General features: G+C 50.4%; 1 protein-coding gene across 2 annotated transcripts in view; it reads right to left on the reverse strand.

Moving 5' to 3' along the window:
* ADARB2 (adenosine deaminase RNA specific B2 (inactive)) overlaps positions 1-13,764 on the reverse strand; it is a 416,451-nt gene that overhangs the window by 47,837 nt on the left and 354,850 nt on the right. For both annotated transcript variants that reach the window (XR_008299861.1, XM_027073309.2), the window contains exon 4: positions 10,698-10,812. Coding sequence is in view for 1 of the 2 variants with exons in the window: in XM_027073309.2 (XP_026929110.1) it covers positions 10,698-10,812 (115 nt within the window). In the remaining variant the exon portion in view is untranslated. The remainder of the gene's footprint in view (positions 1-10,697; positions 10,813-13,764) is intronic.

Consider the following 13,764-nt stretch of genomic DNA (forward strand, 5'->3'; position numbering starts at 1 on the left):
CAATAAAAAATAGGTGGATTTTTAAATGTGATTTTACACGTATGTATATGTATATATTACATAGGTATATATACACATATATACGTCATAAAGATATAGATGTTATAGAGGTATATGTGTCATATAGAGAGATACATACGCATGCACAATGTTATAGAGAGTTGGATGTAGACACAAATGCATGTTATAGAGAGATGTACACACATACACAGACATATGTAGGCAGAGGTATACACACAGGCACACACACACATATATATAGAAAGAGGTGTAGACACACGTAGAGACAGGTATATTCACATACATGGTAGGGATATGCACATGCACCCTCCCCTAGCGTCATGCTTGCTGGGGAAACACTAGAGGGGTGTCCACTGCGCCCAGGAATACTGCAAGAATGCCCATGGTAACTTCCTTACTTAACATTTGCTGAAGTTATTAGCACAAGAAGAGAAGGAAATTGGAGATACAGTAATTGGAATGGAGAAGTAAGAGTATTGCTATTGAACGTGTTATGATTTATATGTGGAAATCTCTGGAGAATCCAATTGGAATACAGCTAGAAATAGAGAGTCAGAAAGGGGATAGGGTGCAAGTTAATATACAGAAATCGATAGCTTTCATCTGTACACACAACAGCGGGTAAGAGACTGTAAGGGACAAACCGCTCTGTTTACAGCAGCAAACAAGATAACAGGAATAAGTTTAACAAGAAATGATCAAGACGAATAACCAATAAAACATTACCCTTCCCCCTGCAAGACACCAACAAAGCGTGAACAAGTGGATGTCCCACATACTCAGACAGGAAGATCTGACGTCATGAAGCCTCTCTAAAGTGATTGATGAGGTTAACATGGTTCCGACGGGAACAGCACGAGGGCTTTGTTTCTGACAAAGAAAATTGGGTTGAAAAGTATAGTTTTGTCCTGTCATTTATATTTGAGCCATGCAAGTTGATTCTGGTAGGAAACCCAGGAAATTCTGGGAAAGAACACCAATAGTAGCACACAAAGCTGGGAGATACCAAGCAGATTACAAGGACTCAGTAACAACTTGCTATGGTTCTGATGCATGAAGTCCCACAAGGGGAACAGAGCAGAGTCCAGAAATTGACCCAAAGTCATGCAGGAAGTTGGTGTAGGATACGGTGATAGCATCTCAAACCTCGGGGGCAAAGGGCCACTATTCCATTAGTGCTGTCTAGTAACTGAAGAGCCATCTGAGAAATAAAATTGTATCTTCACCTTATACCATGCATCAGGACCAATTCCAGGCAGATCAAAGGTTTAGGTGCAAAAAAATGAAGACCTACACATGGGTGTTTCCAGCAGTTTCATTCATAATCTCCCAAACTTGGAAGCAACCAAGATGTTCTCTGTTAGTAGGTGATGTGGTCCGCCCAGACAGTGGAACAGTGTTTAGGTGATGTGGCCCGCCAGACAATAGAATAGTATTTGGCACTAAAAAGAAATGAGCTCTCAAATCATGAAGAGACATGGAGGAAACTGGCATGCTTATTACCAAGTGAAGGACGCCAACTTCCTTCCTAGGGCTCCACACTGTGTGACTGCAGCTACATGACGCTCCAGGAGAGGCGAAAGTATGAGACAGAAAAAGATCAGTGATTACAGGGCTGGGGGGAGTGTGGGGTGAAGAGACGGAACACATGGAGAGGGTTCTTAGGGCAGTCAGACTAGTCAGTGTGACACTGTAATGGTGGATCCATGTTGTTACACGTTTGTCCAAACCCACAGAATGTACAACACCAAGAATGTAAACTGTGGCCTTTGGTTATTAAGAAAAAGAAGACGTGGGGGTGCATGGCTGGTTCAGTCGGTAGAATGTGTGACTCTTGATCTTGGGGTCATGAGTTCAAGCCTCATGTTGGGTGTGGAGATTACTTAAAAATAAAAAAAATCTAAAAAGATGTCAATGTGCTAGAAGAAAACATGGGATAATCTCTTCACAAATCTGGCAGGTGAAAGACCTTTCTAATTATAATTAAAAGTCTCAAAGTAGTAAAAATTGCTAAATTCAAATGCATAAAATAATTCTCAACAGAAAAACATCCTAAAGTCAGTAAAAAGACAATTAAAAACTGGGGAAAAATACAATTTGTGTCACAAATAATTTGTATCTAATATATAAAGAACTTTTAGAAAAAAAATCCCAATAGAATAATGTGAAAGGCTATATAAAAACATTTCACAGAAAGTAAATAAAAAGTGTTCCTAAATATATGGAAAAACAGTCTCACTGATTTAAAGAGTATGACGTTCAAAATACAATGAGACGCAATTTTTCACCCATCAGGTTGGTCAACATTTAAAGGTTTATTAATGTACAGTTGGAAAGGCTGTGGGGTAGCCTCTGCCCTTATGAGCAGGGGCAGGAATATTTATGGATAGAGTGCATTTGAATGACAAACTCACAAATGCATGTACCCTTTGACTCAGCAGTTCTGTTTCTGGCAATTTACGTGACCCGTTCATAAGCCATGTGTGAAAACGATGTGGGCACACAGCCATGTGGCACAGTGATGTTTGTAACAGCACACCTTCTCAGGGCCCGTGTCCAGCAGCAGGGAAAATAAACCGTTGCGTGAAAAAAGCAAGTGGCAGGGCAATGATGTAACAGCTGCACCTCTTGTGTGCGTTTCCTTGCATTTGTGTAAAGAAACTCTGGGAGGGTGTTGGTCACGGTCTGGGACTCTACCTGATGTACAAGGTGGCAGGTCAGCCTGTTACTGCCTGAGGGATGCTGGCTCAAGACATGAGATTCCTGGCTCAGAGACTAAGGGTATCACTGCAGCCCAGCACAGCAGTTGGCTCCTATTTGCTGTGGTGCCCTGGCCCCCACCTCGTGGGCATGTGCCGGGTCCCAGAGGACACTGCAGCTGGGCAGCTGGGGACACTGAGCTCTGGAAGGTCTCTGTCATGGTGATTCAGTGTGGTTCACTGTGAGTGGAAGCAGGCACACCAGCACTCTGTCCCAGAGGAAGACAGTCGAGAAAAGTTCCAGGACTGGAGTGAATGTCTCTCCCTGGCTGGCCTCTTGCGTTGCTCTGGTCAGTTCCGGGAGAACTGGACTGTCTGCTCACTAGCTGATGCGGTCACCTCTCCCCACTAGGAAGCCGGTACCGGGTCGTGGGAAGGTGACTGGGCTGGCTTGCTCTCTGGCTGGCCTCCATCTGATGCACTGAACTTCTAAGTCGGTGGGCTTCTCCCCAGTGCACCCTAGCCCCGGCGCGCCAACTTTAGGCAGTGGTTTGGAATGTACTTTTATTTATTTAACTGGGAAGGAGTGGTTCTTAGCCCATTCAAACCTTGAATGGAATTTTCACAACACAACCTCTGATTTTGGAGGGAAATGATTACATTTCTGAGAATAAAGGTAAATATACCAACCAGCATCCAAGAACGAATATCAAAACTATGGATTTGTCCCACATGCAGACTGCCCAGGGTTGCGGTATAGAAATGAGTTCTGACTCCCTGTTTCCTAGCGCTGCACCCACTGAGTGTCATGACCCCGGCAGTAGGGTTTCTATAATCTCCTGTGGAGACAGCGGCCAGCCTTGATGTAGGGCCTGGCCATTGGGAAGTGTCCCCCAGCAGGAGCCACCCGGCACCCTGCAGTGTCAGCCTCAGACTGCCAAGCGCTTGCCCTTTCGCCTCTGTCCTCACTTGGTCAGACCCTGATTATCTCTTTTCCTTCAAATCAGTTCCTTCCTATTGTCAGTCTCTGTTTCTGTCCTTTAAATTTCCTTTAGTTAGTTTGAAATCAAGTGCATTTAAAAATGTTGGCTCAGGCACCTCTTGTGTGGGAGGGCCATGGGTAAGACCGAAGGAAACGTTTTCACTTTTGACGGAGACTTTTCTCCCATCAGCGTCTCGGTTTACAGCCATCCCGCAGGGCTGTATTCTCTAAACATTGCAGATGCGTGGACTTTAGGAGGAAATTTCGTAAGCTGTGTGAACAAGCTTTGTGCGCTGCCCTGGGGATGGCAGTGCCGGGTGGGGACATAAAGCCACAGGATGTGACCCGCACCGGGACCCAAGCTTTGGAGTCGGGTGACCCTGTTTCTGCTACTGACCTTAGACTTGGGTCACAGGAGCTTGTCCGCTGTCTCCTGTGGCAAATGGGGACAAAACTAGCGCTGTCAAGGTTTTGAGGATGAAAGGGAATCGTATAAAGTTGTGACAGGGGCCGTTGAATCCCAAAGAAATGCTGTGATTTCTAGCCTTTAGTGTCACAGGTATTGGTTCCTCTGATCTGCAGCCAGACTGGTGACATCCGCTGGTAGAAGTCATTAAAGCCACGTGTTCTTTTATGACTTGTACTGACTATGAAACATGTTCTTTGTATGAGGAGAAGACTCTTGGAGCAGCTGATAAACAGAGTGTGTTCAAGGACCCCTTAACAATCAACCTGACCACACCCCTCCTGGGCTGTAGGCGAATGGCTGCTGCATTATAATCCCCCAGGTTCCAATCATTCATTCGTCACAAAAATATTATAGTTTAAGAGACTAGAATAAAGTTGAGGTGAGTTTAAATGCCTTGAAGTAAAACAGGGTGTGGTTTCTTCCACCGGTGAACTCTTTGGGGGCAGTTACCTGCCAGGCTGTGATGTCATGATGAGGAAAATGCCGAAGTGTTTGAACAGCTTTGACGGGTGCGCCCGGTCTTGAGAGAGAGTTCAGAACTGCTGCCTTCCTCCCCGTCTGTGTGTCTCCTTGTGCGCGTCTGGCGAGGAGCGAGGACTCAGGTGTCTGGTGTGGGGTTAGCCAAGGTCGGCCGCTGCCCCTCCGCAGGTGGCTTCTCCGGGGGGGCCCCCACTGCAAGCTTCTCTGGAGGCAGGCTGGGCCTGTGGCGACTTGGGTGAGTGAGGGCTCTTCCCTTCTCTCCATTTTAAGGAGGGATACGTTCAGCGTAAACATGTCAGCAGTCATGCTACACAAGGCTCAGCGGTAAAATACACCCTGCGTTTTGTGGTTTAGACCTCACCGTCTACACCAAAGCCTGAAAATCATTGTCGCACATGCTCCTTACTGTACAAGATGGGGCCGCACGCATGGTGACGTGCCTGGACACCAGGACCTTCCTCCCTGCCGCCTGCCTCTGCACCTATCAGCAGGGTCTGGGACCAGCCCCCTGAGGCCTTTGGGGCACCGGGTGCCATGGGAGGATCGGGGCAAAGACAGCCTTACCTGGTGGCTGGCTCCGTGCCCCGCCAGAGCATGGCGCGACATCCCAGAAGCAGATTTCTTCACCCCACGTGGTCATTTTAGGTTCAGAGCAACACACTCTGAAACACAGTGGAACACGTGTTCCATGTTGTTGCTTGGGACTTTGAGATTGTCCCAGAAAGATGGGCCGGCCTGCTCGGCCCACACGGTTCTGACGTGCTGAATGGAGCTGTTCTGGGCTGTTTTCATGAAGTTTGACCTCACCGTTTTCTTCCCTGTCCCGTTTTCAAGGAGTTGTGCATTTTTTTCTGGGGAGTCCTAAATCCCAGGCATTTGTGAGCAGTTATAGCTGAACGTCAGCTGAAACCAGACAGATGTTTGTCAAAGCCGTAGCTTCCGGGTGTATTGTGCAGGGCGGGCCAGTGGAAGACGAGCTGGAGCCTGAACTTCGGAGAGTACACAGTCTTTCTTCTGGTTGTTTATTTAACAAGCTTAGAAGTAAGTCATTTTCAGGCGAAGATCGAGCATCTCAGCACGACGCCTCGTGCTCAGTCTAAAGGGACCCCCACATCTTGCCGAGACTCGGGAGAGGCACCTAGCCTCTTGGTCTCCTTGTCTGTGTTTCTTAAAAGCCGTAATTAAGATTCCTGCCTTTCCCACTTCTCAGGGTTGTAGCAATTAACTTGATTAGTGTGTGCAAAAGTGCTATCAAAATTATAAATTTGCATATCAAATGAAAATCATCATTACTAAAGGCCCCTTCAAGAATCTCTTTCTCATGGAAACACCCGACTTGCTTCACAAAGGAGAAGCCAGAGCTGTTGCTTGACAACTTGGCTAAACGGTCAGTGTCCAGGTTTCCGGTTCAGGAGGTCAGAGTGAGTGACATGTTGCTTCTCCTCCCGTGGGATCCACCGAAGGAAAGGATTCTGGGGGGTGTGTGGCGGCGTGGAGGGGCAGGATGACATCCCAGCCCCGCGTGGAGGAGCCGTCACAAGGGAGCAATGGCCTGCGGGGTGGGCTCAGAGAAAGCAGGCACCGACCAGCAGGCCCCAAGGGCGGGTTCACTGGGTGACTTTCAATTTAAGGGGCCTTGTCTGGTCCCGACCCACCTGGGTCAAGGAGGCTTCCGATGGGGGGAGCCCCCACCTTCCGCTGTATCCCCGGAAAGGGATACAATTCTAGAGGAAATCAGAGCTGCACTGGTGATAGTTGAGCTAGTATTTTTCTCATGAATGCGAATATTCAGACAAAAGCCAAAAAGAGACAGAGACAGACAGTAAACAAAGCTCCATCACAGAGGAGGCCCAGGCCTCAGCTGCTGAGTCTCCCCAGGGACCTGTGGGGAGCGTCACCTCAATAAAACAGGAGAAGGGAGGAACCTGAGGTGATGAGTGATGAAGATTGCAGAGATTAAGAAGCGTCAGACAGGGGTGCCTGGGTGGCTCAGTCAGTTGAGCATCCGACTTCAGCTCAGGTCATGATCTCACCGTTTGTGAGTTCCAGCCCCACGTTGGGTTCTGTGCTGACAGCTCAGAGCCTGGAGCCTGCTTTGGATTCTGTGTCTCCCTCTTTCTCTGCTGCTCCCCTGCTTGTGCTCTTTCTCTGTCTCTCAAAAATAAATTTTAAAATGTTAAAAAAAAATTTAAGAAGCGACGGGCAGTTGAAGAGGGTCAGGGAAGTTTCAGAAATGCCCAAGAACAGAGGAAAAGGGTAGACGACATCAGGAAGTAAGACCGAGGGTTCAGTCAGAATACTGAATGTTTGACAAAAAGTGTGTAAAGGAAGGAATTTATCAACAGAATGATAGAAGGAAACAGTGCAGAAACAGAACAGCTTAAATAAATCAGGGTGGGTGCATGGCTCCCACATGTACACATTCTTGTGAAATTAGAAAACATTCAGTTTATTTATTTGTTTCTAAAGTTTATTTTTATTTATTTTGAGAGAGAACGAGCAGGGGTAGGGGCAGAGAGAGAAGGAGAAAGGGAGAGACAGAGAATCCCAAGCAGGCTCCACACTGTCCGCGCAGAGCTCAAGCCAAGGCTTGAACTCACAAACCATGAGATCATGACCTGAGCTAAAATCAAGAGTTGGAGGTTTAACCGAATGAGCCCCGCACCCCCCCCCCCATGCCCCTAAAACATTCAGTTTAAGAAAGGACCCTTTCCCTTCCTTGGGTGGGGTGGGGGCGATCCGGCAAAGATGTCAGCCGGATGTTTCTAGTTAGAAACATTAGTAAGCGATAATAGAAAAATCCCCTCCAGATGTGCAGGGAAAATAATTTTCAGTGTGGAATTCTCCCTAAGCAAAGCTATTCCAGTAATATGAAAGGCACAGTCAGGACACTGCCTGGCGAGCGAGCCTGCTGGTTTCTGTTCCCCCCGTGTTTTAAAGGGTGTTTCTTGAGGCTGCACCTGTCAGGGAGAAGGGAGGAGAAAGAGGTGTCGTGTGTGTTGAGGGCACAGTCACAGCTGGGGGAGGGTGTGGACCTGTCCACAGACACAGGGACTTACAGGCACTTCCTTCTTTTCAGCGAAATAGAAGAAAGTTGAGCGTTCTGCAAAACACACATACTACCTCAGAAGGTCTTTAAGGAAGTCTAGCTACAGATTTGGGCCGACCCTAAATGTGACATGGCTTTGAGTGGTGGCAGAAGGAGAATCTGTAAGACTGGATGATACTGCTCTCAGGACACGGTCTGGTGACAGCACAGCAACCCTAGGTCAGCCTGTGCTTGGCGCTGGGGCCCTGACCGCGTGGAGGCCAAGTGCTGGTTTCCAACCTCAGATGACTGGACGGAGTAGGGAAGACTTCAGTACGGCAGAGAGTACAAGTACAGTATCGTTATACAACAATACAGATATACACGTACAGTGATACAAGGCCACTTGCAAGGTAGAGCATGAAGTAAAGATAAATCATCTCTGCTTGTAGGACAAGAAGTAAAAGCATATTATCTAAAACTACAAATATTACAAATATCATGAAAACTAAAAAAAGTGTCCGATTGTAATGGTGCAGATCAGTATTACTCAGAATTGAAACAGTGAACACGGAACCAATAGTGTTGAGAGTTGCGAGGACACAAATAGACCATGAGTGATGGCTTCCCTGAGGGGCTGGCAGGAGAGCGCCGTGTCTTGTCCCGAGCTCTCTTCTGGAGTTTTGACCAGTACTGCATTATTTAGATAAAAGTAAAAGCTATTCTATTCGCAGGCGTATGTTTTTGCAATCAGATTTCTCCTGATGGCCACACAAGGGCAAGCACGTTGCAGGGGCTGAGTCTCGCCCACCTAGAAGTGGACGGGCCTCTGAGTCCCATTTTCCTGCGGAATCACCGCATTTTTACAACTTTGTACACAGATGGGAACTCGAGCCAGAAAAACCTTCCCTCTTGGGGCTTCCTAGGCATTAGCTTAAATACCTGTACTAGGACTGGGGTCAAGTGTCACATCAGCTTTAAGTCAATGATTAAAGAAAATACTTGTCAGTAATTCTGCACACATCTCCCTAATGTCTTGTTAATCAACATGTTTATTAAATCTTCTCTTTATAACAGGAAAGTAAATTTCAGCAATTTATTCTTCAACGTTTAAAGTTACTAATTAGTGAAACTTCACTTTGTACAGTTGCACTTAATAGAATAAATTTTGTTCATGCAGATAAATTGTCAGCACATAAAACGGTGTATTCACTGACCACTTTTACATGCCGTTTTCCCACGAATCTTTGCAAAATATTACTTCCCTTCCTTCCTTCCTCCTCCCCTCCCCCCTCCTTCCTTCCTCACCTCCTTTCTCCCCTCCCTCTTCCTTCCTCTCTTCCTCCCCTCCCTCCTTCCTTCCCACTCCCTTTTTTCCCTTCCTCTTTTCCCTTCCTCTTTACTTCCTCCCCTCCCTCTTCCCTCCTTCCATCCCTCCTTCCCCCTCCTCCCCCCTCCCTTCTTCCTTCCTTCCCTTCTTCCTTCCTTCTTTATCTTCTTCCCTCCCTCCCTCCCTCCCTCCTTCCTTCTTTTTTCCCTCTAAGTTGCAGAGAGGCTGATTGACCTATAGTCATGGCTAGTTCAAGGTGGGGCTGGGATTCAAACCCAAGCGACTGTTCTTGGACTCTAGCACCTCTCACGGTTTCCTGGATTATGTCCTAAAGTGGGGGCTCTTCTTTCCTGGCACCCCCTTAGTGTGAAGAATGGTGCCGGGCATGTAGAGGCATCTGGGCTGCTGGCCGGCTGGAGAAAAGAATGGCCATGTCCAGCAGGAATGATCTCGATGGAGGTGGAGTCCTAGCCTTCAACTTAGAATATTGCATTTTCTACAAGGAGGCAGATGTTTGTGCAAGTACAAGAGGGGGCGGGTGTCAGTGACTAGGGCCGGATGGAGGCACTGGACACCGTGGTATTGTTGGCAAAACTGAATTGCCTTGGCCTCAGCACGTTGTCCTCCTACAGTAGTTGTTACCTTTCAAAGCATTTCATATGCCTCATCCTACTCACCAAATAACAGCAGGTGGTTGGGGGTGGGGGTGGCACTTTTATTTCCATTTTACTAAGATGCCCTGGATGGAAAGGACATGGGATCCTGAGTGGCTTTGCCGCTCCTCTGGCATCCTCACACTGGGCCCCCCGGGGCTGGGATGATAGGAAAACGATGCCGACTATCTGGTTTTAATGGGTTTTTAACCTAAATCTGTTTCGTCATCAGATAGATAGTCTTTGTGTAGACACGCAAAGTCTCTGTGTGAATCCTAGCCCAAAGTCAGTTATTTCTGCAATAATCATTTTGAGCGGGTTGCTACCAACTCGTGCCGAGCTGTGGAGCCAGAAACAGTAGGATTCAAACAACCAGCCGGTTAGTTACTATTCATAGGCTAGTAATGAGACGTTTTCACTAAAACCGATTGCTGAAAATCAGCCATTGCCTCTCCCGCCCTGGCCGTCCCAGGCCGCGACCTTCTCTGCGGTCCGGAAGTTCCCCTCCCGTACTGCCGCTCGTGTGGGGCGGGTGCCACGTCTGCGATCCATTTGGCAGGAAGGAGAGCACCCCATGTCCTGTGCTGGGGTTGGCACCCGGCGGGGACTCAGACTCCCTGTGCAGAGGAGACGCAGGCACCCGAGGGCAGCCTCCTCTCCCACCCGCCCACGGCACCGGTCGGCGGCTGGGCCTGACCTTGGCTTCCAGTGCTAGCAACACCAACATGCCCGGCGTTCTCCACTGCGGCTTGGGAGCCTAATGGGAAACACAGGCCAGGTCCTCACGTGGCCCTTCTTGGTGGGACCCGAGGCGCGTGGGCAGAGCTGGCTCTGAGGTGGTGGGCTTTACGGCCACTGGTGGCACGGCTCTGCTGACCATCTATTCTGGTCACAGAGCTCCCCGGGTCCTATTCCTGTTTCTCTTGTTGGCGTCTTCGTGTGGAAGAGGGATTTGTCTTGCTCCCAAGATCAGGCAAACACTAAATCTCCTCTCCTTGCAGGTGAGGTTCCCACGGGGAAAACAAGAGGTGTTACCTGTGGTCATGACGATCCCTGCCAGTGCTTTGTGGCGGGCGTGCGCGGACGCCAGGCCCATGGTCAGCTCGCGGAACTTCTGTGTGACCAGCTGGGACACGGAGTCTGCGAATTCCTGAAAGACACAAGCACCAGGGCCTCTTTGACGGCTGAGCGCGGGCGGTGGCCTGGCCCCCCTCCTCCTCCAAGCCACGTCCCCATGTGCGGTGTCCAGACAACACCATGCCCACTATCCTACGACCCCATGGCCTGGGGAAAGAACCAGATATTACACTGAACCGGTGGCAGACCACGGTTGTGGGGGAGGACCCCAAGCCTGGCCCCGAGTCTGGGCAGAGCCTGCCCGTGGGAGGCCACAGACACTCCCACCCTCCCCTGCCCCTTGGAGGGGCCAGCCTGGGGCTGTCCTTCTGGGATTCTTGTTTCATAGAACCCTGAGTGGAGCTGGGGGCTTGCACAAACCACACACTTGGTTCCCTGTCTTCGGGGTTGTAGAACCAGTTTCTAAGTACCCCACGATCTCAGGTGCCTCCTGGCTGAGCTGCTCCCTGCTAACCCACAGTCTTCCTTCACATTTCTGCACATGTGCGCATGCACACATGCATGCGCACACGAGCACTCACAGAGACACATTCACAGTGCGTACCCACACACGTGCATATGCACAGCTGTGCACAAATACATTCGGACAGCGCGTACGCACGCACACGCACACACACACTGAGTCGACATAACCCCACGTGTTGAAATTTTCCTAGTGTGACCAGCGTCCCTACTGAAGCCGCTTATCTGCAGTGACAAGGCCGGCGTGGTCCACGGATGTGGTTTTCTCGTCACCCTTCTCCCTCCGACATGGCCCCACCGTGGCCGTGTCGCTTCTCTGCTGCAGGAGGCAGGCTGGGATGCAGCGCCCTTCACGGCACTGGAGGCAGAGATGTGGTGTGAGTCACGAGGGCCCGTTTTATAAGGTAATCCTCTTTGTTTTGAGCTGACGGTGTTTCCATGAGGATTCAATGCACTCACGTGTCTGAAATGCTGAGTGTGCTGCCGTGGGCTTCCTAAGTGTTCTTCGTTCATCACCATCGTTGTTACTAATGATCATTTCCCTGGTCGCTGCAGACACTGGTGGCATCTTCCTGTAGCCACGTCCAGCATCTGCTTACCTGCGAGGTGGGCAAGTGGCTCGTTTCTGTGACGGGACGGACGTTCATTTCCCGCCAGGCGTCTGCACGTTGTGCTGCAGGCAGGAACAGGTCTTGGCAAAGATGCGAAAGATAGAGACCGCGTTAAAAAAAACGCATTTACGGTCAGTGAAATGTGTTGATACAGAAACAGGCCTGCCTCTCGGATGCTGGAAACGTGCAGCGACGACACTGAGGCTTTGGCGGCCGCTTGTCCAGTGCCGCTGGGGGCTCGGCGCCTTTCCCTGTGCTGCTGTGGCTGCTGCCGAAGCCTGGAGTGGCGGGTGCCATACAGGCGTGACGGTTCAGGCCTGGCAGGTGGCGTGGGGCCTGCTGGGCGTGGGGCGTGTGTGCTGGGGGGTCTTCCCTGGCTTGGCCCCAGAGGCAGTGAGGCTGCTGGGTGAGGTGCCTCACCTCCACTGGGCACTGTGGAGTCAGTCATGGGCAAGACGAATCCTGGAGACCGTCCTGTCCTGTGTGACCCGAAGATGGAGGTCCAGAGAGAGTGGGTACGTGTCCCAGGTGCACTGGGTGTGAGTGTCCTGGGGCAGCCAGAACTGGAGACCGCAAACGGGGTGGTTCAGAACAGCAGAAATCTGTTCCCGCCTGGCTCTGGAGACAGTAGTCTGAGGTCAAGGTGTCGAGGGCATTCTCCCTCCTGAGGCTCCAGGGAGGGTCCTTCCCGCCTCCTCCAGCTTCTGGGAGGGGGCTCCACGTATCCCTGGGCTTGTGGCCATGTCCTTCCTGTCTCTGCTTCCATCATCATGTGGCTTCTGTTCTGCATCTGCCTCTCCTTCTCTGTCTCTTACAAGATGCCTGTCACTGGGTTTAGGGCTACTCTCATCCAGGATGAGCTCACCTCGGTTCCTTCAGTTCACATCTGCATAGACCCAGGCACGGGCTCCGGGGCAGGATACGGGCATGCCTTTTTGGGGCCACATTCAGACCATTTCTCCTTGTCATGACTCTTCCCCTCTCGTGCTGTAACTGAGAGGGCAGCAGTTTTTCACAGAGTGTGAGTTTGGGTAATTTCTGCACGTCTTGGATGAGCCTGACTTCTTAATTTGTGTGGGAAGATTAATTGCATCATCAGGCTTTGCCAGGCACCCTGACCATGACCTGGGCAGTCGTAACTGCTGTTTCTTGAGCAGCTACAGGTGCGGACACGGGGCTGGTAGGGTTCATGGTGCCTTGGCCCCACCTCCGAGGGCAGGGTTTATCCTTTCGCCTGACACATACTTAGGTCCCACCTCTGGAGGCTAGTGGGGAGGGGAGCTCAGAGCTCTGACTGACGGGCACAAACAGGGAGCTGGGCTCCGTGGGAACAGGGGTCTGAGGGCTCTGTGGGGCGTCCGAGAGGCCCGCTCTTGGGCAAGAGCCTTTGGGCACTGTTCCCGCAGGACCAGCAGGAAGACGCAGCCTCGGTGCCACCTGCCTCTCAGGGAGGAGGGGCTCTCGCCTGGCCACGGAGAATGAGGCTCTTGTCTAGGCACAGGGGGCCAGAAAGGCATCACTGGAGCCGACAGCCGAGATGGACCTTGAGGAACCAGTGGGCGTAAGGCCTTACCTTTTGCCTTTGTCAGGTCACAGGAGGACGTGGTCTTCCTTCCTCCGGCTCCTCAGCATGCTGGCTGTTGGGGGAGAGTCGAGATGCTGTTCTGTGGGGGCACCTAACTGCTGGGGTGCGCCCTGCCTGCTGGGCACCATGGCGCCTGCAGGTGGCTGTCCGTGCAGTCTCTCTCTGGGATGGGCTTCCTGGGGCTTCACGTGCTGCCTTCTTCTGGCTTCCCCAGGGTTTTAAGCGGCTCAAGGGCAGACTGCCTGTCTTTTACTTCTCTAAAAACGTTTAAAAAATTGAAGTATGGAGAAGCTACCGTGTTATATTC

The sequence above is a fragment of the Acinonyx jubatus genome, chromosome B4, assembly GCF_027475565.1.
Source record: "Acinonyx jubatus isolate Ajub_Pintada_27869175 chromosome B4, VMU_Ajub_asm_v1.0, whole genome shotgun sequence".
NCBI classification, from domain to species: Eukaryota; Metazoa; Chordata; class Mammalia; order Carnivora; family Felidae; genus Acinonyx; species Acinonyx jubatus.